This window comes from Notamacropus eugenii, chromosome 2, assembly GCF_028372415.1.
Source record: "Notamacropus eugenii isolate mMacEug1 chromosome 2, mMacEug1.pri_v2, whole genome shotgun sequence".
NCBI classification, from domain to species: Eukaryota; Metazoa; Chordata; class Mammalia; order Diprotodontia; family Macropodidae; genus Notamacropus; species Notamacropus eugenii.
The window spans coordinates 38,454,179-38,477,096 of NC_092873.1; the positions used below are offsets into that span (position 1 = coordinate 38,454,179).

General features: G+C 48.3%; 1 protein-coding gene across 8 annotated transcripts in view; it reads left to right on the forward strand.

Moving 5' to 3' along the window:
* The window catches only part of ABR (ABR activator of RhoGEF and GTPase), a 289,390-nt gene that overhangs the window by 238,411 nt on the left and 28,061 nt on the right, over positions 1-22,918 (forward strand). Inside the window, exon 17 of one of the 8 annotated variants that reach the window (XM_072639880.1) lies at positions 8,597-15,428. The exons of 6 other annotated variants lie outside the window; for them this stretch is intronic. In XM_072639880.1, coding sequence (XP_072495981.1) covers positions 8,597-8,677 — 81 coding nt within the window. In that variant the 3' untranslated portion in view covers positions 8,678-15,428. Of the gene's footprint in view, positions 1-8,596; positions 15,429-15,677; positions 16,278-22,918 lie in introns of those variants that run through there. One more of the 8 variants, XM_072639886.1, reaches the window with a different exon arrangement.

Below are 22,918 nucleotides of genomic sequence, written 5' to 3' on the forward strand. Positions count from 1 at the left end.
GCTTTTAAGATTAGTAAAGCCCTACATGCAAATCCTGTGTTATGTTTGCCACAGCTATGGGACGTAGGTGCTATTAGCCCCATTTTACAGTTGAAGTAAATGGAGATTGTAATTTGCCTAGGGCCACCCAGTTAGGGTCTAAGGCTAGATTGGATTATCTACTATCTGCTGCACTGTCTAGTTGCCTGTGATGGACAGGGCCTCTCCTCTCCTTCTCCAAGGGCTCTGAAGTCAGAAGGGAACCTAGTTTCAAATCTAGGCAGAGTCACTTACCCTTTCTCAGCCTCAGTTTCCTCCTCTGTAAAATGGGGGGAATTAAATTAACTGCCCTCCGAGCTTCCTTCCAGCTGTAAATCTATGATCTTATATCATTCTTTGGCACACCTCAGGCTTCCTTTTTTTTGTTCTTTTAGTTATAAGTTTGTCCTGCTTTAAATCACGCACAGACACCATTCCAAAGAGAATTAACATCTTTAACACAACAAGCTGGTCCTTCCTTTTACAAAATGGACCATCCTGTGAAATGTGGTCTTGGTCACAAACATGGAGGTGGCAGTCACCAGGGCTGGGTCCACCATTGCTGGCATTCTTCCCAAGGAAAGCGATGACCCAGATTCCTCCTGAAGGAGCAGCCTATGCTGGGGCCAGGAGGGTTGAGAAAAGAAAGATTTGCAAACCTCACCCAGTGGCTTACTTTAAAAAAGAAAAAAAAAACCAACCAGCCACAGCAGCAGTTCCTAAGCCTTTCATGCCCCTTTGTCACGTTGGCAGCTCACATCAGGGCAGAGCTTGGATTTTCCTCAATTAGAAATTGTGTTCTGGTGACAGCCATGACGGCCCAGACGAAAGCCATGTTTCCCATGAGAATCTTTGATGTCCAGCTCATCCCTACATGTCTAGCTCTCAAATGGTAAGGCCTGGGCTTCTAAATACCATTTAGGGGCCCCCTCCTACAAACTCAAGGGTCATTTCTGTCAAGCCATGGTGGCCTGTCACAAGCTGGCTGCTTGGGGATGCACATTTTTCTACCTGGCATAATTTAGATTATAGGCAGTCATTCTTCCCTGGAGCCAGAGAAAAGAGCCCCCAAGCCTAGAGGACCTGTGTTCAAATATCACCCCTGAGGCTTACCTGTGTGACCTGGGCCAGATCATTTAAATCTTCCATGAGCCTCAGTTTCCTAAACTGTAAAATGGGGATAATAATTGCATCACAGAGTTGTTGCAAAGATCAAATGAGACAATGTGTGTAAATTGTTACAACTCTCTAAACGCTTGCTACATAGGACTGCTGTCATCATTTTCTTCCTTCTCCTAGACTCAGGAAAGTCTTTGCATCTGTCTCCTAAACCATCCCCACTTGGCCTACTCTGAAGGCAGATGTGTTTGGCTTCTCCAGCTCAGCAAAGCTTCCTGAGGGCTCCTGTGGGCCCAAGGACTTGCCCCTTGTCCTTCTAGCCTACCCCAAATGAGGGCTTTGTAGAAGGAGGGGATAATCTGGATGGAATGGGTAAAGAACTAGGAAGACTTGGGTTCTGGTCCTGCCTCTGACACATTCTGCTTGTGTGACACAAGACACGTCAGTTCACTTTGTGCCCAGGAAACTCCCTGATATCGCTTGCAGAGGAGGTGCTGACCGGTTTTGTTACTTATTATTTATTGTTATTTGTTAAACTCCAGGCACTGCACTAAGTGCCAGGGATACAAAAAGAGGCAAAAGATAGGTCCTGCCTTTAGCCTCATGGACAGAGGGAATGCAGAGGTTTGGGAGTTCTTTGTACCACTGAAATCACAGATCCAGTCTCTATCCTTGCCCTTGCCCTTATCAAGCAGAAATCAACTTCCCTGTAAGTCCTGTCCATTGGTCAAGACCTTTCCTCACAATCACTCTTCCACATGACAGTCTGAATACACAGCTGTCGTGTCTCCCCTTGGGTCTACTTTTCCCTGGACCAAACATCCCCAGTATTGAGTTCCTTCCTTCTCCCCTCTACCTCCTAGCTTTCCCAGCTTAAAGACCACTTGGTACAAGAATCCCTCCCCAATCCCTCTTAATGCTAACGCCTTCCCTCTGAGATTACCTTCAAATTATCCCGGCTGCATTTTGTTTGGACAGAGTTGTCTGCATGTTGCCTTCCCTGTTCCATTGTGACCTCCTTGAGGGCGGGGACCATCCTTCGCCAGGTGCCTGGCACAAAGCAGTCAGCCTGTGATGCAAGGCAAGGTCAGTTCTGCTGTCTTCTCGGCCCTCCTCCCCAGTCCTCCAGTGGTTACTCTAAGTGTTCGTTTATAGGATCTCTGACAGAGGGGCCAGGGTTTGGGACAGGGAAGCGGGGAGAAAAGCAAAACAGGGCTTTTGGAAACCCCTGCCCTTGGCTGTTCAGTCATAGTTAGCATGGGCCTGGTAGCCCCTTGTTAACCCTTTGAGGCAGGTATTAGAGGTCAGTACATCAAGGGGGTGTGATTCTGGCCTTGTGGGTACTCACTCCATGCAGGCATAGTGCAGCCTTAATTTAGCTTCTGGGGCAGTTCTCAGAGGGTTACCTGGGACTCAGAAACATTAAATGATTTATCCTGGGTCATGCAGCTAGTCAGCATATCAAAGGTGGGGCTGAAACCCAGCTCTTCCTGACTCCCCATGCAGTACCCGGTAATAACAGTCCTTTAAAGGGCTTTAGACACATGAGCTCATTTGCCCCTCATAACAAGCCTCGGAGGGAAATGCTGCTATTTCTCCTGTTTTACAGATGAGGAAACTGAGTTAAATGGTTTACCTTCAGTCACTTCTCAGGCAACTAGCATTTATTAAATGCCTACTATGTGCCAGGTACCAGACACTGAGCATACAAAGAAAGGTAGAAAGCAGTCCCTGGCCTTAAGGACCTCACAGCCTCCAAGCACTTTAATAAGTATCTGAGGTGGTGAATTTTGAACTCGGGTCTTCCTGATTCCATGCTCAGCTCTTTACTCACTATACTATTCACCAGTATCTACCATCCCTCTCCAGCACAGGAATTCTGATCCCCATTTTACAGATGAGGAAACTGAGGTTGGGGGAGGTCATGATCACACAGCTAGTGAGTAAGATTCAAACTCAGCACTTCTTGACCACATTAGTCATTATAGCACACTCTCTGCATCCACTGAACCATACTGCCAGACCCTCCAGATGTCACTGTGGAAGTGATTCTCCCACGGGCACGTAGATAGTAAGTGTCCAAGATAGGATTTTTGAAGCCAGGTCATCTTAAAACCAGGCCTGATACTCAGCTATCTTTAAAATGATCATTTAAATCATGGGGGGGGGGGGAACAGGACTTGCCTCAGAAAAATTGACATTGAGAAGCAATATAGCACAGCAGACCAGAGATCCTTGGGAGCCCAAGTTGGGGTCCCAGCTCTGCACCTCAGTTTCCTCATCAGTTAGAAGGGCTAACATATACTTGCTTGAACTACAGTAGGACTTTGGGAATTAGTGGCCCTTAAAAGATTTTTACAGATGAGGAAACTAAGGCTCAGTGACTCGCTTAAGGTCACAATAGCATTAAACATAGCACAACTGGCATTTAAACCCAGATTTGACCCTTACTGAGTTGTTATGGGGAAATCTCTTTATACGTTCTGATGGAAAGCACTCTGTTTGTGTGCATTGTTATATTGTCACCATCATCTCCTTTTTACTGTCTACTATGATCATTCTGTTTTCAGTTATAAACTTGGTGCTTAAAAGGAGACACACCTGTGCTGTGTTTCTTCCCAGACTGGCTTTGTCTCAGAGAGCTCCCCAGGGTTTCCCTCCTTCCCCCAGCCCCCAGTCAGACTCAGTGCTGGATGGTGAATGGCACAGGGACCTTAAGAGATCATTTAGTCCAGGGCTTCTCACCCTGACCTTGGTTCTATTTTGGTAATATTTTGATAGCCATATTTCAGTGTAATAGGTTTCTTTGTAATCCTGGGCATTTAAAAAGTTCATAACCTAAAGCCCCAAAAAGGCAAACAGTTTACAGCAGATCACCCAGCAAATTGGTGAGTGGATCATCTCGTAGTAAGCCCAGCAGTAATATTTATCAAGTGCCTACTATGTGCCAGGCATAGTGCTAACCACTGGGAATATAAAAAAGGAAAACACAGTCCATATCCTCAAGGAGCTTCCATCTAATGATAGAGAGAGAGAAGGCTCTCTGAGCCATAATTTCCTTATCTCTAAAGTCAGAGGGATGGACTACCTGGCCTCTGAGATCCCTTCCAGATCTCAATCCATGATCCTAAGTGATGAAAAGCGATTCTTTCCTGCTTTTGAAAGTTGGCAGGGCCACTGAGGGGCACAATCTGTCTGCCAGTTTATTTTATTTGTCTCTCATTTATCATGAAGGATGATTCACTGGGTAGGAGAGAAGGGAGGGATATATTTGGAAATCAAGGTGATAATACAGATGACCGCAATGCAAAATTTTTTGTAAAGAAAAATATTTGAGGCCAGTTGGAGAGGATCCTTTGGAATGTCCGTGGGGGAAGACGTGCTTCTTAGCACAGATGAGAGAAGAAAGGGAAGGAAGGGGAAAGGACAGGGGAGGCTTGGTGTCCACTGTGGCACCCTGGACCCTTCCCAGGCTGCCTTCTGCCCAGCTCTCCCTCTTTCCCTCTCCAGGGGTGGCTGCACCCCCATCCCCTGGCCTGCCCTCTGGGAGGTCTCAGTCAGCATCACTTGCACCCATTCCATACTTAACAGAAGTCCTAAGACACTCTGCCTGTGGTATCTTCTTTTTCTCTTTATATCATTTCCTTCAGATGGAGAAAAGAGAGAAGGTCCAAGGAAAATCTGGCATTGTCCTCAGCTCTGGGTGGTTTTGTAAGGAGGGGTTATTGTGTGGGAGCTCTAGTTTGTGTGAAACAAGATGTTCCAAAGAGACCATGGTTCAAAGAGGAGCTGAAGTGGATTTTCTTTCTCCCACCGTGACCTGGAGGATTCCTGGGGGGCCCCAGGGTGAGGCTGAAGGAGCACCTTTTCCCACCTACTCGGTGCTAGAGGGCAGGCTCAGTATGTGTAGGAGACTGAGCCCCAACCAATAGGATTTCTAGCTTGTTGGGGCTGCCCCACCTGACCCCATAAGGCTAAGTAGCCCAAGAAAGGCTTTCTCCATGAAGAATGGGCCAAGGCTCCATTTCCTCATCTGCAGAGTGAGAATGATAATAGCACTTTACACATAAGGTTGTTGAGAGAATCAAATGAGGTCATCTGTAAGGCTCTTGGCAAACCTTAAAACTCCATTACTGTTGTGTAACAGGGAGGTGATAACTTACAGCAGAAAGAGCCCAGGCTCTGGAGCGAAGGGACCTGGGTTCAGGTCCTCCTTCTGCTACTTCCTGGACAACCTTGTAAAAATCCCTTCAGTGTCCTTAACCTCCATTTCCTCATCTGTAAAATGGGGTTTGATTGCTTCCAAGGCCCCTTCCAACTCAATAGATGATCTTACAACAGGCATTCAAATCCTGACCCTGCTTCTTAATACCTGGGTGATCATGGGAAGTCACTGAGCCTCAGTTTTCTCATCTGTAAAAGCTCCAAGGAGCCATTCTCCTCTCTATGAAACTCCTTCTTGTAGGGGATACAGGCAAGTGTACTTGTCCCCATTTTACAGATGAGAGATGCTCTTCGGGCCCTTGGGTTGCTTCTATAAAATGGTGGTGTTGGACTCCTTCCATCCATCTGGGATCCTGTGAACATTGTGGCACCCCCTGGGCTGGAGCTGGGAAGGGTGTGTGGAATTGACTGGCAATGGGTAGGGCTCCAGAAGGCACGGCTGGAAATTCCTTCTTTTTTCTTTATTGTTCCTCCCCTCCCCTTTCCTCCCTTCCCTTTCTCATCTTCTCCCTTCTCCTTTTGTCCTTCTTCCCTCCTTTGTCCTTGCCTCCCCTTTCCTTCCTTGTTTCCTCTCTTCCCAAACAGGCCTTTCAGCCCCAGGCACCCGTAGCTCCCAGTTTCCCTCAGTAACGCCACTGCCTTTGCTTCTGTAGGACAGTGCTGGTGTGTATAAGCCCCATGTGGTGGGCTTAGAGGAACAGAGAGCAAGCTTGTTTATCCTGCCATAAACAGGACATCTCCTGACATTTCCAGCACCACCAAAGCTGGGGTGGGGGCAGCGTGAACCCAGTCTGGTCGCCAGCCCTGCTCCTGCTCCTGCCCTTGCCTCAACAGGGGACCCAGGGCAAAGCTTTTCCTTTTCTGAGCCTCCCATTGGGCCTTAACCATGCGCATGGTAGGTGCCCAGTAAACAAAGAAACAGTGAATGAGTAAATAAACAAAGGCCTTGGGTTTTCCTTCTCCAGTGTAGGAACCATCATCCCTGTTGTTGTCTGACTCACAGACAGTCCAATGAGGATAAAAGGTGAGAAACACAGCTCATTGTCAACTGGGAATGAGGTCCCTGGGGCCCTGAGCTATTTACTGTTTTTATTAATGACTTCTTATCAGATGTGTGCAGCTGATGCAGGCCTGGGAGGGATAGCTAATATGCTTGATGACAGGCAGAAACCAAGAAGATCACATCAGGCTCCAATATTGTCCTGGATCAGAGAGGGTGCATCGCAGTAGGGCTAAATCTAGAGTTCTAGACAGGCATTGAGTCAAAAATCAGTACAAACAGTCATGGCTAGACACCAGTTGTTTTGGAGGAGAGTGGTTGGGGGTGGGTAGGGGGTGCAGACTCACCAAGTCAACAACAGTGGGAAATGACAGCAACACAGGCTTCTCCACCTTCTGTCCTCTGCCCAGGTCCCAGCACAGCTATGTTGGGCACCACTTTGTAGAAAGGACACTGATTGGCTCCAGAGTTTCCAGAGCAAGACCCCCAGCATGGCTAAGAGCTTAATACAATGCTCCGGGAGGATTTGTTGAAGGACTTGGGCATGTTTGACTTAAAAATAGGGCCATAGAGTGGTCAGGGAGCTGTCTAGAGTCAGCTGACCTATCCAGACCAAGTGGTCCTGGGTAAGACCCCCGGGCACAACAGACCCTGACAACATCATAGGGCCATAATAAATGAGTGGCCTTTCTGCAGCTGGAAGGAGAAGAGGCGGGTGACAGCAGACAGATCTCCCTGTCAAACCCTCTTCTCTCTAGCCTGACACCTCCCTCAGAATCTGCTGTGTACCCAGGAACTTGGACTTTGGGGGCCTCCACCTGCTAGAGTGACTGACTGCTGAGCAGTGACTCAGATGGGCAGAGAAGAAGGTCCCCTTTCCATCTAATTTCACATTCCCTGGATAAAAATATTGAATGAATAAGCCCACACAAAGTCATTTTCGCAGCCTTACTGATGACTGAGCTCTGCATCCTACTAGGTCAGGGATTCTTAACCTTGGGTTTCTGGGGGAGTCGTAGATAGATTTCAATGGGTATGGGAACTTGCATGGGGTGGAGTGGGGTCAGGGGGAGTCACATCGTTATTTCCATTTAAATAGTTTCATTGCATGCATTTAAAAACATGATTCTGAGAGGGAGTTCATAATTACAAAAAAAAAAAAAAAAGGTTACGAACCCCTGCCATAAGCTACCAGCCCCGGTTATACACCTCTGGCTTTGAGACTTAAGAAGAATTAGGGAAACAGGAAGTGCTTCTGGGAAAGGTTTTTTTCCACCAGGTTTTGGCATTTGTTCAAGTTGACACCATTGACTGGGCTCCATTTATCTTGGGTGAGGCTCAAGTTGTGTTTGAGCATCCTCTGAGCTCTGTTGTGCCAAGTTTGGTTGGATGGGTGGGTGTAAGGCCCCTACTCACTGGCTGGTTCTGTCTGAGTGAAAGTGAGCCAGTGACTTTCATTCAGTCTGATACTTCTCTGGAACTTTCTGGGGGGAAAGAGTCTGGGATTTGAGCAGATCTGCCCCTCCTGAACAATAGAAATAAACCTCTTGGGCCAGATGCTACCATGAAGGATGAGCAAGATGGTGGTGGTGGGGAGCCCAGGGAGGAACACACAAAGCTGGAGACATCTCTATCATTGAGGGAAGTTGGATGACCTAAAAAGAGCCCCCAGTCCATGGGAAGGCAGGGATAGAACTCCTGCTCAGGACCCATCTGCTGAGGCACTAGGGTTGCCATGGAGACAGACCAGCCAGCTTTCCTCCAATCAGGTGCTGCTTTATCCAAGCAAGCCTCATCCTAGGGGCTCTTGGGACTGATTGGATCCCAGGGCCCTGCATCCATATTCCTCCTCCTCTCCCACTCTCCATACCCACAAAAGCAGGAATCAGACCTCTTTCTGATGAGGCTTGCTATTTCTAAGGGACTCTAGAGAATATGCATGACCCTGGCCAGAAGGAATGGTGTTCTCCCTTTGTTTGGGAGTGAAGGGGAAGGGAAAGCCAAAGTGATCTTTAGTACTCATTCATCCAACAAATGTTTACTGAGTACCTGTCTTTGAGCCAATGTAGTGAGCTGGGCAGTGAAGGGGATGGAGGTGGGGGGAGGAGGGAGGGTAGAGTCTTTGTGAGGTAGTACAAGAAATTCTGGATTTGGAGTTGGTAAGCTTACATTTGAATACCAGGTCTGTGTGAGCTTGGACTAGTCATTTTACTTTATTCTCATCTGTGAAAACAGGTAACTGTTTCCATCATGGACAGCTGGGTGGTACCGTGGATAGAGCTCCAGGCCTCAAGTCAGGAAGACTTATCTTCCTGAGTTCAAATCTAGCTTCAGGCACTTACTAACTGTGTGACCCTGGGCAAGTGACTTCATCCAGTTTGCCTCAGTTTCCTCATCTGTAAAATGAGCAGGAGAAGGTAATGGCAAACCACGTCAGTATCTTTGCCAAGAAATCCCCAAATGTGGACACAAAGAGGTGGACATGACTGAAGAACAACTTTCCATCATTAAATCATGTGATTGAAAGAACCGAAGACACTCCATTGGAATAGTAAGAATGATGAGAGGTGTAATGAGTCAACTCTTGTATGAGTTATATTAACATGGTAAGAAAGGTCCAAAGTACTATCTATGTTAATTAAATAGAGGGAGATATTTCCTGGCTGTGGAAATAGGAAGCAGTCAGGTGGCTCAGTAAAGCTAGGAAGGACCTGAGCTTAAATCTCACCTCAAATGTTCTCTAGCTATATGACCCTACACAAATCACTTAATTTCTTCAGGTCTCAATTTCCTTATCTGTAAAATTAGAAGATTGGATTCAGTATCCTCTAAGGCCTCTTCCAGGTTGAAATTTAAGATCCTGTGGATTAGGAATTGGACAGGAAGAGCTGGGTTGTGGGAAAGACATTTGAGGGGAAAAGAACTGTGTGAGCAAGAGCATGGCAGTGGGAAATCACAAGAGCATATTTAGGAATCAGCTGTTAGTCTAGTTTTGCCCAAGTTCAGGATACAGGTTTGGCAGTAGTGGGAGATGAGATTAGAAAAGTTGTCTGGAGTGCTTACTGTACCGGCCACACTTCTCGAGGGTTTTGGAGAAGGGAAAAGTCAGGGGAAGAATCCTGGAGGATTTGGGAAAATCCAGGTCTTAGGAAGGCGGTCAATCAACAAGCATTTTTTAAGGATGTGCTCTGTGCCAAGCACAGTGCCAGATGCCAACAACGCCAGCACAGAAATGAAACTGTCCCTGCTCTATGATGGGGAGACCAGAAAAAAATAAAAATTGCATTTCAGGGGAATCACAGAAGAAACACCATAGCGACAATTGCAGAATGCAGTCACGCCTCAACTTACAAACAGGTTGTGTTCCTGAAGTTTGGTGGCCAGTTGTTTAGAGGGTGAAACCATGTTTTTCCATGTCCTTTGTGGTGCTTGGATTCCCACACCAACCTGTAAAAGCCAATGGGAACTTGTAGCTGATGTTCAGTGCAAATAGTATCGACCCTAATTACGACCAAATAGAAATGTTTCCTTGGGAACAGATGAGCCGAGTTCTAAATTCGGGTGTCAGAGATCTCCTGCCTACACACAGAACATTAGAGCCAGAGGGAACTCTGGTCTACCCACTCATTGACAGTGGAGTCCATCATGACCCAGAGAGATGAGGGGACCCCAGTTATAAGGGACCCACATCCCCAACTTGGGAACTTCCAACTCTTTACTCACACACTTCGATGACTCTGGAGGAGAAAGTGAGGCTGATGACTTGTGTCATCATTGAAACCCAGTTTGTGCACAAGTCACAACATCTCCCAGTAATATCATTGATCCTCTTTAAAAATGGATAAACAGTGCATGCATGTGCATGCGCGTGCACACACACACCACACAAACACACATCCCCCTAAGGAGTGGCAGCAGAAAGATCCTCAGAGGCCAGGAGCTTCCTGCCTCTGGAAATCCCCAGGATGCCTCTGGAACTCCTGAATCTCAGTTTAGAAGGGCCTTCCAAGGCCACACAGACCATCCCCCCTACATTCTTCTGTGTCACACTGGACAAGTAATCAGCCTTGCTTTTGGTGAAGGTGTAGGGACCATTAGATTTTACAGATGTGAAAAGTGAGGCACAGAAAGAAATGACTTGCCTAGGGTCACCCACCTTGTAATTATCTGAAGCAGGATTCTGTCTGAGATCTTAGCTGCTGTGCACCTGGAAGCTTACTCCCTCCCAAGGCAGCCCCTTTCACTTTTGAACAGCTTGAAGTGTTAGGGAGTTTGTGCGTGCCCCCCTCCTTATATCAAGCCTAAATTTGCCTGTTTGATTCAATTTGCAAGACTAGCAGACATAGGCTTACCCACTCTGGTCAGAAATACTCCATCCTGTGCCAGGAGAAGTCACATACGTCTCTTTTTTAAGTTGTGTTCCAGAAATCCAATTCCCATTCGCAGGTTCCATCTTGACCACCTCCCAGATCTGCCCTTTTTCAGCTCAATCCCTTGTTGAACCAGCAGTGATGAAGACACCACCTGGGCACTCCAGGTCTTTTGTTCCTAACCAGGAATTTGTGCCTTTAACTGTACTCTCTGGGTTCCTTCTGGCAGTATCATGTGTGCCCACATGCAACCCCAGGATTGGGAAACAGCCATCCAGTTTGACAGGTCTTGAGAGAGATTGGCTGGCATCCCTTGGATGCATTCTTTGGCATACAAGACTGGGCAGGTCTCCGATCCAAGGCTTGGTTCTAGTCACTCCTTGTTTTCTGAGGGTCCTAGACATCTAAGTCATAGGAGCTGGATGAGGCTCGCAGCAGAGGAGCCAAGCTAACATCTGGATGTGAGTGGTGAAGAGAAGAACTTGGGGTTGGGGAGGTTGCCAGGACAGTAAGCTCAGAGAATCATGCATTTAGACCTTAGAGGTCATTGGGTCCAACCCTCCTCATTTACAGATGAAGAAACTGAGACCCAGAGAGCTTATAAGATCACAGATTTTCTTAGAAGTCTAACCCTCTCACATAACAGATGAGGAAACTGAGACAGGAAGAGGTTGCCCAGGATCACAATGCTAGTAAGTGTCCGAGGTGGGTGTTGAACCTGTCTTCCTGACATGCCCAGTGCTCCCTCTACTATACCACTGCTGTTGATAGAGAGAAGAAAAGGGAAGATTGCTCTCTCCTCCCCAGCACAGACCTCACTCTGGAACAGTCCAAGAAGAGTTAGAGGAAGGAGCAAGGTGTGCAGCAGTGAGGAAGATGGAATCCCCAGTAACAGCTGAGAGGAAATGAAAGGTTCTGTGGCTACCAGCCTCCTCTTAACTACCTGGTGAATGCCACAAAATGGAATTCCGTTCAATTCGACAAACATCTGCTATGTTCCAAATATTGTGCTCAGTATTAGGAATCCAAAGCAGCCCCTGTCTTAGGAGGCTTCTGTTCTCCTTGGAGCGGTGGCGGGGAGGAAGAAGGTAGCATTAGGGCTGAGGGAAATGCGGCCAGAGAAATAGTTAGAGTGAGATGGTATGGTTGATCCCCGAGGACTTCCTAAAAGAGGTGAATTGTGGGGCTGATTCTTTAGAAAGTTCCCTTTAGCCAGGACTTCAGTTACCTGATATTCCTTAAAGGCAGGGTTCTCCACCTTTGTTGTGTGTCCTAGAGCCTTCTTGCAAGGCATTCTGGTAAAGCCTGTGGGCCTTTTCTCAGAGTGATGTTTTTAAGAGCATAAGATAAAATACCAAGGATTATGGAGAAAGCCAGTCATATGGAAATTATATTTCTTTAGTCATATCTGACTCTTCGTGACCCCTTTTGGGGGTTTCTTGGCAAAGGTGCTGGAGTGGTTTGTCATTTACTCCTCCAGGTCATTTCACAGATGAGAAAACTGAGGCCAACAGGGTTAAGTGACTTGCCTAGAATCACACAGCTAGCAAGAACTTCTGCCCCCAGGGGCACCCTGGGCATTTTTGTTCCCCTGGCTGTGATCCCTTCAGCCAGAAAGTGAAGGGATGCAGGCCAGGTCAGCAGAAACAGCGCTCAGGTCTCATGTTGGCAGCACTCAGACTCCTAGTCCAGTGCCAAATCTAGACATCTGTGTGTATTTCTCTTCCTCTCTCCTTGCGGAGGCAATGGGAAAGCTGTTGCTTGTCTCCTGCATGGGGGCTCTTGTCATCCAGGCTCTGGATACCTTCCACTCAGTCTGCTGTTCAGACAAATGCTCTGCAGGAATGGAGGAAGAGCAGTGGGAATGCTCTGTACGTCCTCAGCAGGGTTTGTCTGAGGAGCTGTCTGCACCAAAGGAGCCTCCAGAGCCAGCCCCATGCCTTGCTCTGCCTTTAGTTTAGGTGAGGACCCCCCAGAGGACTTGGGAGCCCCGATCCCACCCTCTCTGAAGCAGGAGACATCTGGCTACCTGTGCAGTGCCCATTCAGAGCCTGCCAGAACCCTGCCAGAGAGGGTGCTGGGTGTCATCTGGGGGTCTTTCTGCTGCCCACATTCCACCCAGCTCTGGTGTCACATGGATTACTTAGGTCAGTGTGAGCTATTTGCATGATAAGAATTCCTTATTTAGCTTGAGCCCCTGTCCCAGCTCTTGTTGATAAACTTCCAAAGTCATCCAGACTCAATTTTGCACCATGCTGGTAAATCAGATCAAGAACACACATTTTGTTTGTTTTTTTTATTTTTTTAATTAAAATTATTTTTCGTTTATCAAACTTTTTTTCTTCTCTGCCCACACTGAAAAATAAAAATAAAATTGAGATCCTTGTAACAGGCAAACATAGCTAAGCAAAACAAATTCCTACCCGAGCCATATCCAAAAGCCTATGTCTCAATCTGCATCATGAGTCCATCACCCCTTTGTCAGGAGGTGGGTAGCAAGCTGCACCATGGGTTATCTGGAATCATAAAATGATAATTGCAAAGAAGAAAAAGCCTTTTAAAAGTAATACATTTAAGTAGGATTCAAGTAGTTAATAAAGGAAAAGAAAATACCCTCTCCTCCTCCCCCTCTTTGTACCTTTTCCTCCGCTTTACTCTTCTCTCCCATCCATCTTTCAGACCTCCTCTGCTTGGTGAGATCCCCCTTCCTGTCCTGCTATAATCTTTCATATTCCCAACCTTGTGATGCAGTTGCCCCGGTCCTCATTACAACTCTGTGACTATTATCCCCATTTTACAGAGGATGAAAGTGAAACTAGGAAAACTTAAGTGATCTGCTTAAGGTTACACAGCTGGTGTCATTAGAGGTAGGATTTGAACTCAGGTCTTTCTGACTCCCAAGCTCAGTGTTCGGCGGACTACAGGCCACCTAGCTGCTGAATCCAGTAAGCTCTGTCCTTGACATCTGGAGCCTCATGGGACAGTCTCTCTTTATCCAAAGAAGTTGGGTTCTCCTGGGAGGAATTCTGGGGATTTTATGGGAAATATTCCACAATTTCTTCTTGACCCAGGGAACAGCGCACTGACCAGACTAGCCTTAGAGGTCATCGAGGCATTCCTAGTACAACCGGAGTGCAGACAGTCAAGCTTGGAGATGATGAAGTGACTTTCCCTTTCTGAGTCTTCACTCAGACACAGTGTCTCTTGGGCAGCCCACTGTCTCTTTCCTCTTACATTCAGAGCATCCTTTGTCACAGCATCTTGAGAAGTCAGAGCTCTCAGACCTCTCATGTCTCCCATAGTCCAGCCCCCTCATTTTATAAAGGTAGAACTTCTTGTACCACTCATTTGCCAATTAATTACATACTTGCCTTGGCTATATAATTATGTGTTATTACTTAACTCTTTTATCATTATTTAACTTTTCACCTACGTATACTTTGTTTCCTTCACTTGTTAATAGGTCCATGCAGTAGTTGTTATGCTAGGAACTGGGGGCACTGCCTTCAGGGAACTTACATTCTTTGGTACTGACTTTTTTCCCCCTCCGTAGTATAGTTCCTTGCGCTCTGTAAGAAATGTTTGATTGATTGGGGGCAATGGGTAGTGTCTGCACTCCTGCTGCTCCCAGATGAAGACCTTTGCCTGCAGCCCCCAACTCTGGCTTGGTTGGAAGATGACATTCAAGGAGGGTTTACCCCAGGGATGAGGGGTGTTGCCAGCAGGGCGCTGGGCACAGATGGCAGGTGTTGTTGGCTTCCATTGTGCCCACGTCCCTAGAGAGTGTCTGCAGCAGTCAGCCCCAGATCCCCGTTGTGGGATAGGAAAGGAAGAGAGCAGAATGGGGGGCAGGCTGGGAAAGCTGAGCCAGGAGGGATTGCCGCACACAGAGCTCATCTTCACATCTCTGCATTTGCTTCCCATTTGGCAGAAAATGCCCTAAATAAACATCACAAGAGTCACAAGGGAGCTTTGTTTCTCTCAGCCCCTGGCTGATAGGTCTACACATGTGCTCATGGCCGTTTGCAAATAGCACACGTGACAGTAATTAAACAGGCATGTGTCAGGGAGGGGGGCAGAAATCCTATGCATTTGAGCCAGGGTAGGTGTGATTCCCCAGCAGGCGGGCTCCCTTTTCTCTCCCTTGTCTCTGTCCTGACCTCTCTGGTCATGGAAGGCAGGCTAGGTAGGGATCACTTCACTTAAGCCTAGGTGTGCCCCCAGTACCTTGCCCCGTGGCTGGGCCCTAAAAGACCTTTAATCTGTGATTCCCGAATGTGGAATGAATGGGAGAGAAGGCTGGTTGACAGCGAGTAGTGGTGGTCATCAGACTTGCTTTCTCCCTGGTCCACTGTAGCCTGGGCTCCGTAACTCTGGGCAGAAACCACTGTGCCTTGGTCTAGATTAGAGGTTTTTGACCAGGAATCCCAGCCCCAGCCGAGGGGATCCTAGGAAGGGGTGTCAGTGAACTGGTTCGTTTGGTTTTTGCTATTTTGATAACTCTTTTTCAGTCTAATTGGCTTTCTTTGTAGTCATTTAAAATGCTTAGTGTGAGAAGGGGTCCTGGGGTTTCCCAGACTGATATTGAGGAAGGGGAGGAAGCCCTGATCCAGGCAAAAGCTTGGACGCCTTACCTAGAGCCTCCAGGAAGCTGTCCTGGGAGGCTCTTGTGTCCTCTGGTGTGCCTTGGTGCTGAAGGAGTTAAGTGGGGGGGGGGGGAGGAGGAAGGGGCTGGCTTGTAGCTCCCAACTTGGCAAACTTTATTTAGTAGAGCCTTGGAGGGAGGGAGAGCTGAGCTGTGAAGGGTTAAAGCAGGACGGGGCGGGCCGAGCGCTGGGTGGGCTCCTCCTCTGGGTGAGGTCCTTCAGCGCTCAGTGGCGGGGGGCGTGCAGAGGGCGGGCCAGGCCGGGGTGGGGGGAGCCGAGGCGAAATGCTCTCCAGCGCCTGCCGCCAGCTCACCGAGCGCACTGGCGCACTGGCGCACTGGCGATCCTGGCAGCCTAGGACGCGTCCCACACCAGGGAGGGGAGAGAGTGCTCGGTTGCCCTGCCCCATCCTTCTCTCCCCCGGCTTGGAGCCTCTGGCTGGAGGGAAGCCGCACTCCGTGATGACGGCTTCGCCCAAGCTCCACTAACGTTTTTCCCGGGGCAAGCTCCCCAGCTGGGGCAGAGGTCTCTCAGACGCACACCGCCTCGTCCTCTGCTCAGGCACCAACCCAAGACATCCTCGCCGCTGGGATTTCCCTCTGGGCAGGAGGCTCACTCTCTTCTCTCGCCCACAAGCCAGTTTGGAGGGCTCCCGAACAGTGGCTGTGGAATTTTTTTTCTTTTGCCCCAAGCTGGGCAGAGAAGGGCCCCGGCCAGGGAGGGGGGTGGGCTGGCAGAATGACGGACATCCTGGCCCAGCCAGACTGCAACCTGAACTCTGTATGTGAGCCATTGGAGGGCTGCTGCCTGGAACGGATGGAGGAGCCGGGAAGCAAGCGGCCCCCCAACACAGGAGCCCGCCTCTGGGGCCGGGTCCGCAGCAAACTGCTCCGCCAAAAGGTGCCATCTGTCTGTCTGTCCCTGTTTCTTGGGGGGCAGGGTGGTATTGAGGAACCTGGACAACGGCAAAAGGAGGGAAAGAAAGGGGGGGCTTTTTGGAGAAGCCTCCCCCTCTTGCCTTCAGCTGTTTTAGCAGTTTCTGTGCTTCTCATCTAGGAAGTAGCAACCCCATCCCCCAAAGCCCACAGACTCTTCTTACCTGGTATCTCCTTGGCCCAGCAGCCTTAACACCTGCAAATCCTGGTGAGGCACTCTCCTGTGCCAGGAGTGCCAATTTCCGTAGGAATAATTTTTGGACGAGCTGAAAGAGAAGGAGGGGCTGTACCTAACTGTGTTAACATGATGACTAATGGTGGTTAGCAATGCCCCCACCCCCCTGCCATGGCTTTCTCTGCATCTGGCCACGTTTGGGGGGGGGGGGGCATGTTTTGTCTTGTGTGGGAAAGGACCCTCTTTGCCCTGCTCTTATGTTTGGGTGAGCGGAGCAGGCACATAGACGCTGAGTGGGTTATTTTGGGAGCAAGCCCCTAGCTTCCCCCAGTGACCAGGGGAAGCTGAAGAGGTGGGAGGGTAAAGAGTGAAGGTCTGCAGAGGAAATGCTGCTTAGTCTCTGGTGAGGGGCCCAGGCTTTTCAGCTGTCCCATTACCCTGTTCAGAGCCACTGAGTCAGTGCTGTGTATTGCATTTTACTTGGATTGGCCCCAGTGGGGCATGAAGGTCCTGGGGGCTTCTCTAGCAGGCAAGAAGAACTAGACTTGGGTGCATGGGGTCAGGGTGGGCTGATTGGATTCCCCCTCTGGTCAGGGAAATGGAAAGTTTTCCTCTGTGGTACAATAGAACCGGGGAGGTTAGAAACAGGCTATTGTGTAATGAGGGAGAACACTAGACTCGAAACCAGGGCAGCTGGCTTTTAGAGCTGGGTGCCACACGTCAAGTACCCTCTCTGGGCCTGATTTTCTGCCCCCCTGTCCAGTGAGGGAGTTCATCTCCATCACCTCCAGCTTCTAACAGAATGGGAGGCTGGGAGATGGGGAAGTCAGTTTCTTCATTCTCTCTGCTTGTGCCAGCCAAGCAAAAGAGCGGATTGGGTGTCAGAGAGGATGCCAATGTCCTCTATGGCCCTTGGGTGTCAGAGAGGATGCCAATGTCCTCTATGGCCCAAATGCCCTAAAGGACGGAGGGTTGTGACTGGATGCAGGTGAGGCCACCATCTGTGCGGGGCTTTCTGTGGTCTCCCCAGCTGCTGGCTAGCTACTGTGTATGTGCAGCCTGACTTCATGCGGAGAGAGCTGCCTACGAGTCTGGTTCAGGACCCACTTGGGACACCTCCTGGCTGCATTGCTCAGCCTCTCAGTGTCCTGGGCAGCTCTGATCTGCAGAGAAGGGGCTGGTCTTCCTTGGTTGAGAATGTCTCTTCATCTGGGGGTTCCATATACTAATGAAATCTCTGTTGACTTCCCTATTAGAATGTAGACTCCTGGAGTGCGGAGACTGTTCTGTCTTTGTCTCTGAGCCCCCCAGGCCTCCCTGCCCCGTCTGGCATTTAGTAGGTACTTAATAAATGCTTTTTAGTTAATAGACTGACCTAGGCCACAGGTCTTGCCTGCAGAGCTGTCGTTTCCCTGCTTCATCCCTCAGTGCCACCTTTGGGGACCCCTGGCCTGGGGGCATCCCTGGGGGTGCTTTCTCTGCCAACTCCTTGGCACCTGCAGGAGTGGGAAGGGGGCAGGGTTGTGGTACCTGCCACAAGGGTCATCTCACCCAGAGGAACGTCACCTTATTTTTAGTATCCTGGACCCCTTCGGCAGTACTCTGTTGAAGCCTATGGGCCCCTTCTCCGAATATTTTTTTTTAATGATTCAAGGAAGTGCTAAATTTCATTTAGTGGAAATAAAGATGTTGCTTTTCCCCCATCCAAGTCCCTGGACTCCCCTGAAATCTATCCATGAGTCACTTGAGTCTGTGGACTCCAGGCTAAGAGCTCTAGATTTAGATGGAAAAGTTGAGGGCCAGTGATTTGCTCAAAAAATCAAAGGGACCTGGACTCTGGCACATTGTTTCTAGGGGACAAATATGCCCTAGCAAAGGTGACATCAGCTCTGGGAAGTGCTGGGTAGGCCCTGCCACATGAGCTGCTGTGTCCTGGCCCCATCTCACCTTGAGCCTCCCTGGGGACCAGGTCACCAGAGCTCTGATGTCCCCCTGGCTGCTGAGGCAGCTGTCTGTGGCAAGCAGCTTGGTGCCTAGGTCCTCATTCCTCCCCCCCACCCTCACCTGCCCTGCTTCCTCTCTGTCCTCCACTGGTGCAGCAGCCCTGAGCTCCCAAACAGTCTGGCCTGCAGCCACCTCCCCGACACTCTCGAGGTGGATGATGACTCAACTTTATAGGTTTACTGAACAGAGGATACCAAAAGAGGAGCTCTTTAGGTTTACCTTACCCCTGAGTGAGGTGTCCTGGGGTGAACTAAGAGCTTTGTCAGTCCTGCAGGGGCCTTTTCTTCTTTAAACCTCAAATTTTCCATTCATTTCCTAGCTCAGCTCTCCTTGACTCCTTCCCTGTGGCTTGGATCATCACCAAAATAAGGCAGTGTGGTACAGTGGAGAGAGCCCAGGGGACTTGGGTTCTAATCTTGCCTCTGACATTGATTCCCTGTGTGACCTCAGATCATTTAACTTGCCTGGCATCAGCATCCTCATACATAAAATGAGAAGTTGCCAGCTAGGTAGGCTCTGAGATTTCTTCTAGCTCAAGAAATAGGACCTAGAGCTTTTGGAGTTAGAGGACCGAGGTTCAAATCCCTCCTCTACTGCTTAGTACCTGTTTGACCTTGGACAAGTCACTTAATCTCCCTGGGACTCAGTTTTCTTATCTGTAAAATGAGGAAGCTGAACAAATGGCCTCTGAGTTTTCTTTCCCTTTGAATGTAGAATCCTATGGAGGCCCTAAAAGAAATACTGTTCCCACACAGAACACAATAGAGTCTTAAGACTGGGAGTGACTTAGAGATCATTGAGGTCAACTCCCTCATATCCCAGAGGAGGAAACCAAGGCTCAGAAGATGATCACTCTAGAGCCAAGAAGGACCCTCAGAAGCCACGTGATCCAGCTCTCATTTGACACATGAAGAAACTGAGTGAAATGCCAGAAGTCACTCAGGTATTAAGAGTTAGAAGTGGCATTTGAATCTCCCTCCTCTGAATGTAGAGCCAGTCTTTGTGTTAGTGACCTACCCAAGGCAGCGCAGGGCCTAGATTTGAACCAGGTCCTCCTGTCTCCATATTCTGTCTTTGTGGCCTCTGCTTGCTTTTCCTGGTTCTACCCTGCCTTTTTCTATAGAGCTGCCCCTGAGGTGAGCAGGTCTGCAAGCTGGTAAGACTGGCTCCCCAAGGCAGTGCTGCTGGGTCAGTTCAACTAGTGGGTCACATGGTGGCTCTCCCAGCAGCAACAGTGGTTGGCATACATGATTCAGAGGCTGACTCAGTCCCCTGGCATTCTCTGTATGTCAAAGTGGGTCAGTATTATAGATGCGAGTGTTTGCCTGGTAACCAAGTGGGGTTTGCTCACCTGTTTCTGCCTTCCTGCCTGCAAGCAGACTTTCTAGACAGGCCTGCTGCCCACCTCTCTTTTCCCAGCACACTGCCACCACTGCTGCATTAACCTAGTTTTCCCAGAGCAGCAGTAGCAGCCTGGGCTGAGGGGCTGGGCCCTCCCTGGGGAGGGATTAAACAGGAGCTTTATCTGGGGAGCAAGCTCAGTGGTTAACTCTTGACAGTTCCCAAAGCTGGCCTGTCACTGGAAGGAAGATGCTTCATTTCATGATCTTTGCTCCAAGGATTCAACGGCATCTCATTTGCCAGAAATACCCAGGTTCTTCCTATTCCCTTTTAAAGGCTTCAGGAAGCCATGAATAAGTCACCAGGAGACCGCTTGCTGGCAGTGTAGAGAAACATCACAATATTGAATCCAAATGTTTAAAATAACCTATGTTTAGCTGTAGAGCTCCGACCAGAGAGCTGAATTAAGGAATTTAGCTTCATCCCTTCCTGCGTAGTCTCATGGGAAGGCAGTGTAGCTCAGGAAAGAATTCTGGCTCTGGAGTCAGAGGATCTGGATTCAGATTCTGCCTCTGAAGAGTGTGATGTTAAACAAATCCCTTCACCTCCTAGAACTTCAGGTTTCTCTTCTGGTAGACTGACTAGATGAGGTCCCTTCTAGCCCCAGGGATATGATCCCCTGATCCTCCTTCCCTAGAGTTCCCTGAGAGTCAAAAACCAGGCTCTCCCTTCACAGCGCTGGGAGAGGTGCTCACTGTGGCCCAGAGCCCAGCAGTGACCTTGGATGCACAGGCATATATCAGGGGAAATAGTACAGATAAGCATTTCACTTAGACTGTTTTTTCCATTTTCATTTCCTGTTTTTTTGTGTGTTTTCTTTTTGCCTTTGAACTTGCTCACAGACAATAATTTGTCCCTGGCAGATAAATGAGAAGAGACCCCATTCATCTGTCCCCGTACCGGGGCCCTTCCCCCCTTTCTTGACTGTTCCACATGGATGTGAGCTCTTTGAGGGCAGGCAGATTTACTTGTCTTTGTATCTCCACTGCAGCTGGTGGTGCAGAGGATGTGGGTAGAGCTCTGGACCTGGGTCAGGAAGACCTAAGTTCAAATAGTGCCTCAGACACTTATTAGGTAATGTGACCCTGGGTAAGTCACTGATGTCTGCCTCAGTTTCCTCAACTGTGAAATGGAGACCGTAACAGCACCTACCATGAAGGGTTGTGATGAAGATCAAATGAAATAACATTTGTCAGAAGTGCTTAGCATGGTGTAGGTATCAGTAAGTGCCTGTTGATTGACTCCCCGTCTGAAACTTGTTTTAGAGTAGAGGTTGCTAAGCTTTTCTGTGTCCTGACCTCCTTTGACAGACAATCTGGTGAAGCCTGTGGATCACTCCTTTCCCAGAATAGTGTTTTTAGATGCATAAAATAAAATATGTAAGATTACAGAGCTCAAGCCAGTCATGTCGAAATAAAAATGTAATGTCTTGGACCCCTTGAAATCTACCCACAGACTCCCTGTGTCTAAAAGACTCCTGTTTTAGAGAAAAGGAAAACTGTAGGATGAGATTGTGGAAACCTCCCAGCTCTATATCACCATCACCGAGATACCTCGGAAGATGCTTGCAGTCCCAGGTTAGACCAGGGAGAGGGTTTTTGGCCTCTGATAGGAAGTCAGGCTGTCTTCCAAAGGTACCCTTTGTGTAGAATTAGCATAAAGTGGGAGAAAGAGAGAGAAACAGACAGAGCCACGGGTAGGAAGTGATCTGGACACTGAGGAGACTTGAGTTGGAGGCTGCTCATGATTGCCTCATTTCTTTAGTCTACCAGGCAACCATATGAGCCTGGGAATGCCCAGTGACCAAGACTCATCTTCTTACCCTCAGGGCTCAGAGAAAGTGAATAAATGGCCCTTCTCTGGGACTTCTTAAGTGTGTCAATCTGATGAGTCCTCCTTGAGCAGCAGACTGTGGGAACAGCTGTTGGTCTTCCTTGGGGGTGACTCACAATTTATGAAAAATCACTAAAGGAACTCTCTGGAAGAACCAATAGCACCATGGGGCAGCTCATGTGTCACTGTCGGCCCCTCCTGCTCTCTGACATTCTCCTGGAAAACTCTCTCCCACTGAATGCGCCCTCTTCCTTTCTTTGCAGAGGTAGGGGACTGTGGGTGGGAAATACTGCATGTACTGTCAGGGGTGCTGATGAGGTTGGCAAAACTGCTTTTTCCCCCCTCTCTTTCTTTTTTATAGGGAAAGGATGTTTATATGTATGTGTGTGTGTATGTATGTATATATATATATACCCATTTCCATACATATGTATATATACATATATGGAAATGAAGATGATATAAAAACAAATCATGTCAAGATAATTTTTAAGACTGTATCTCAGGAAGGCAGCCAGGTGGCATGGTGGATAGAGTACCAGCTCTAAAGTCAGGAGTTCAAATCCAGCCTTAGACACACACTAGCTGTGTGACCCTGGGCAAGTCACTTAATCCTGATTGCCTCCAAAAAAAAATCTATTTCAGACTCCATGGCATAATCTATGCAGATTATAAGCCTGTGACCCCACAGATATGTCTCTGGCTTCCCTAAGTATTTCATACTTTTGCTATGAACCTCAAGAACATATTAATAGAATAATGATCCTTTTGAGGGCTTTTAGCACAATACTTGGCATATGCAACAGGAATAGTATGTGGACTAGAGTAGCTGACATTCATATAGCACCTACTACATGTGCTAGGTACTCTTTGTGATCATTATCTCATTTGATCTATTACAACAATCCTGGGAGATAGATGCTATTTTTCCCCTACCCCCACCCCATTTTACAGATAAGAAAACTGAGGTAAACAGAGGACTTACTCAGGGTCACACAGCTAGTAAATATCTAAGGTCAAGTTTGAACTTAGGTCTCCTGACTTCAGGCCCAGGGCTTTGTCTCTTGGGCCATCTAGGTATCCCTTATCTACTCAAACAATTCATTTCCACTCTTAGATAGCTCTCATTATCAAAAGTGAACCAAAGTCTACATTATGTTTCTAGTTTTCACTCATTAGCCCTCTGGGGCCAA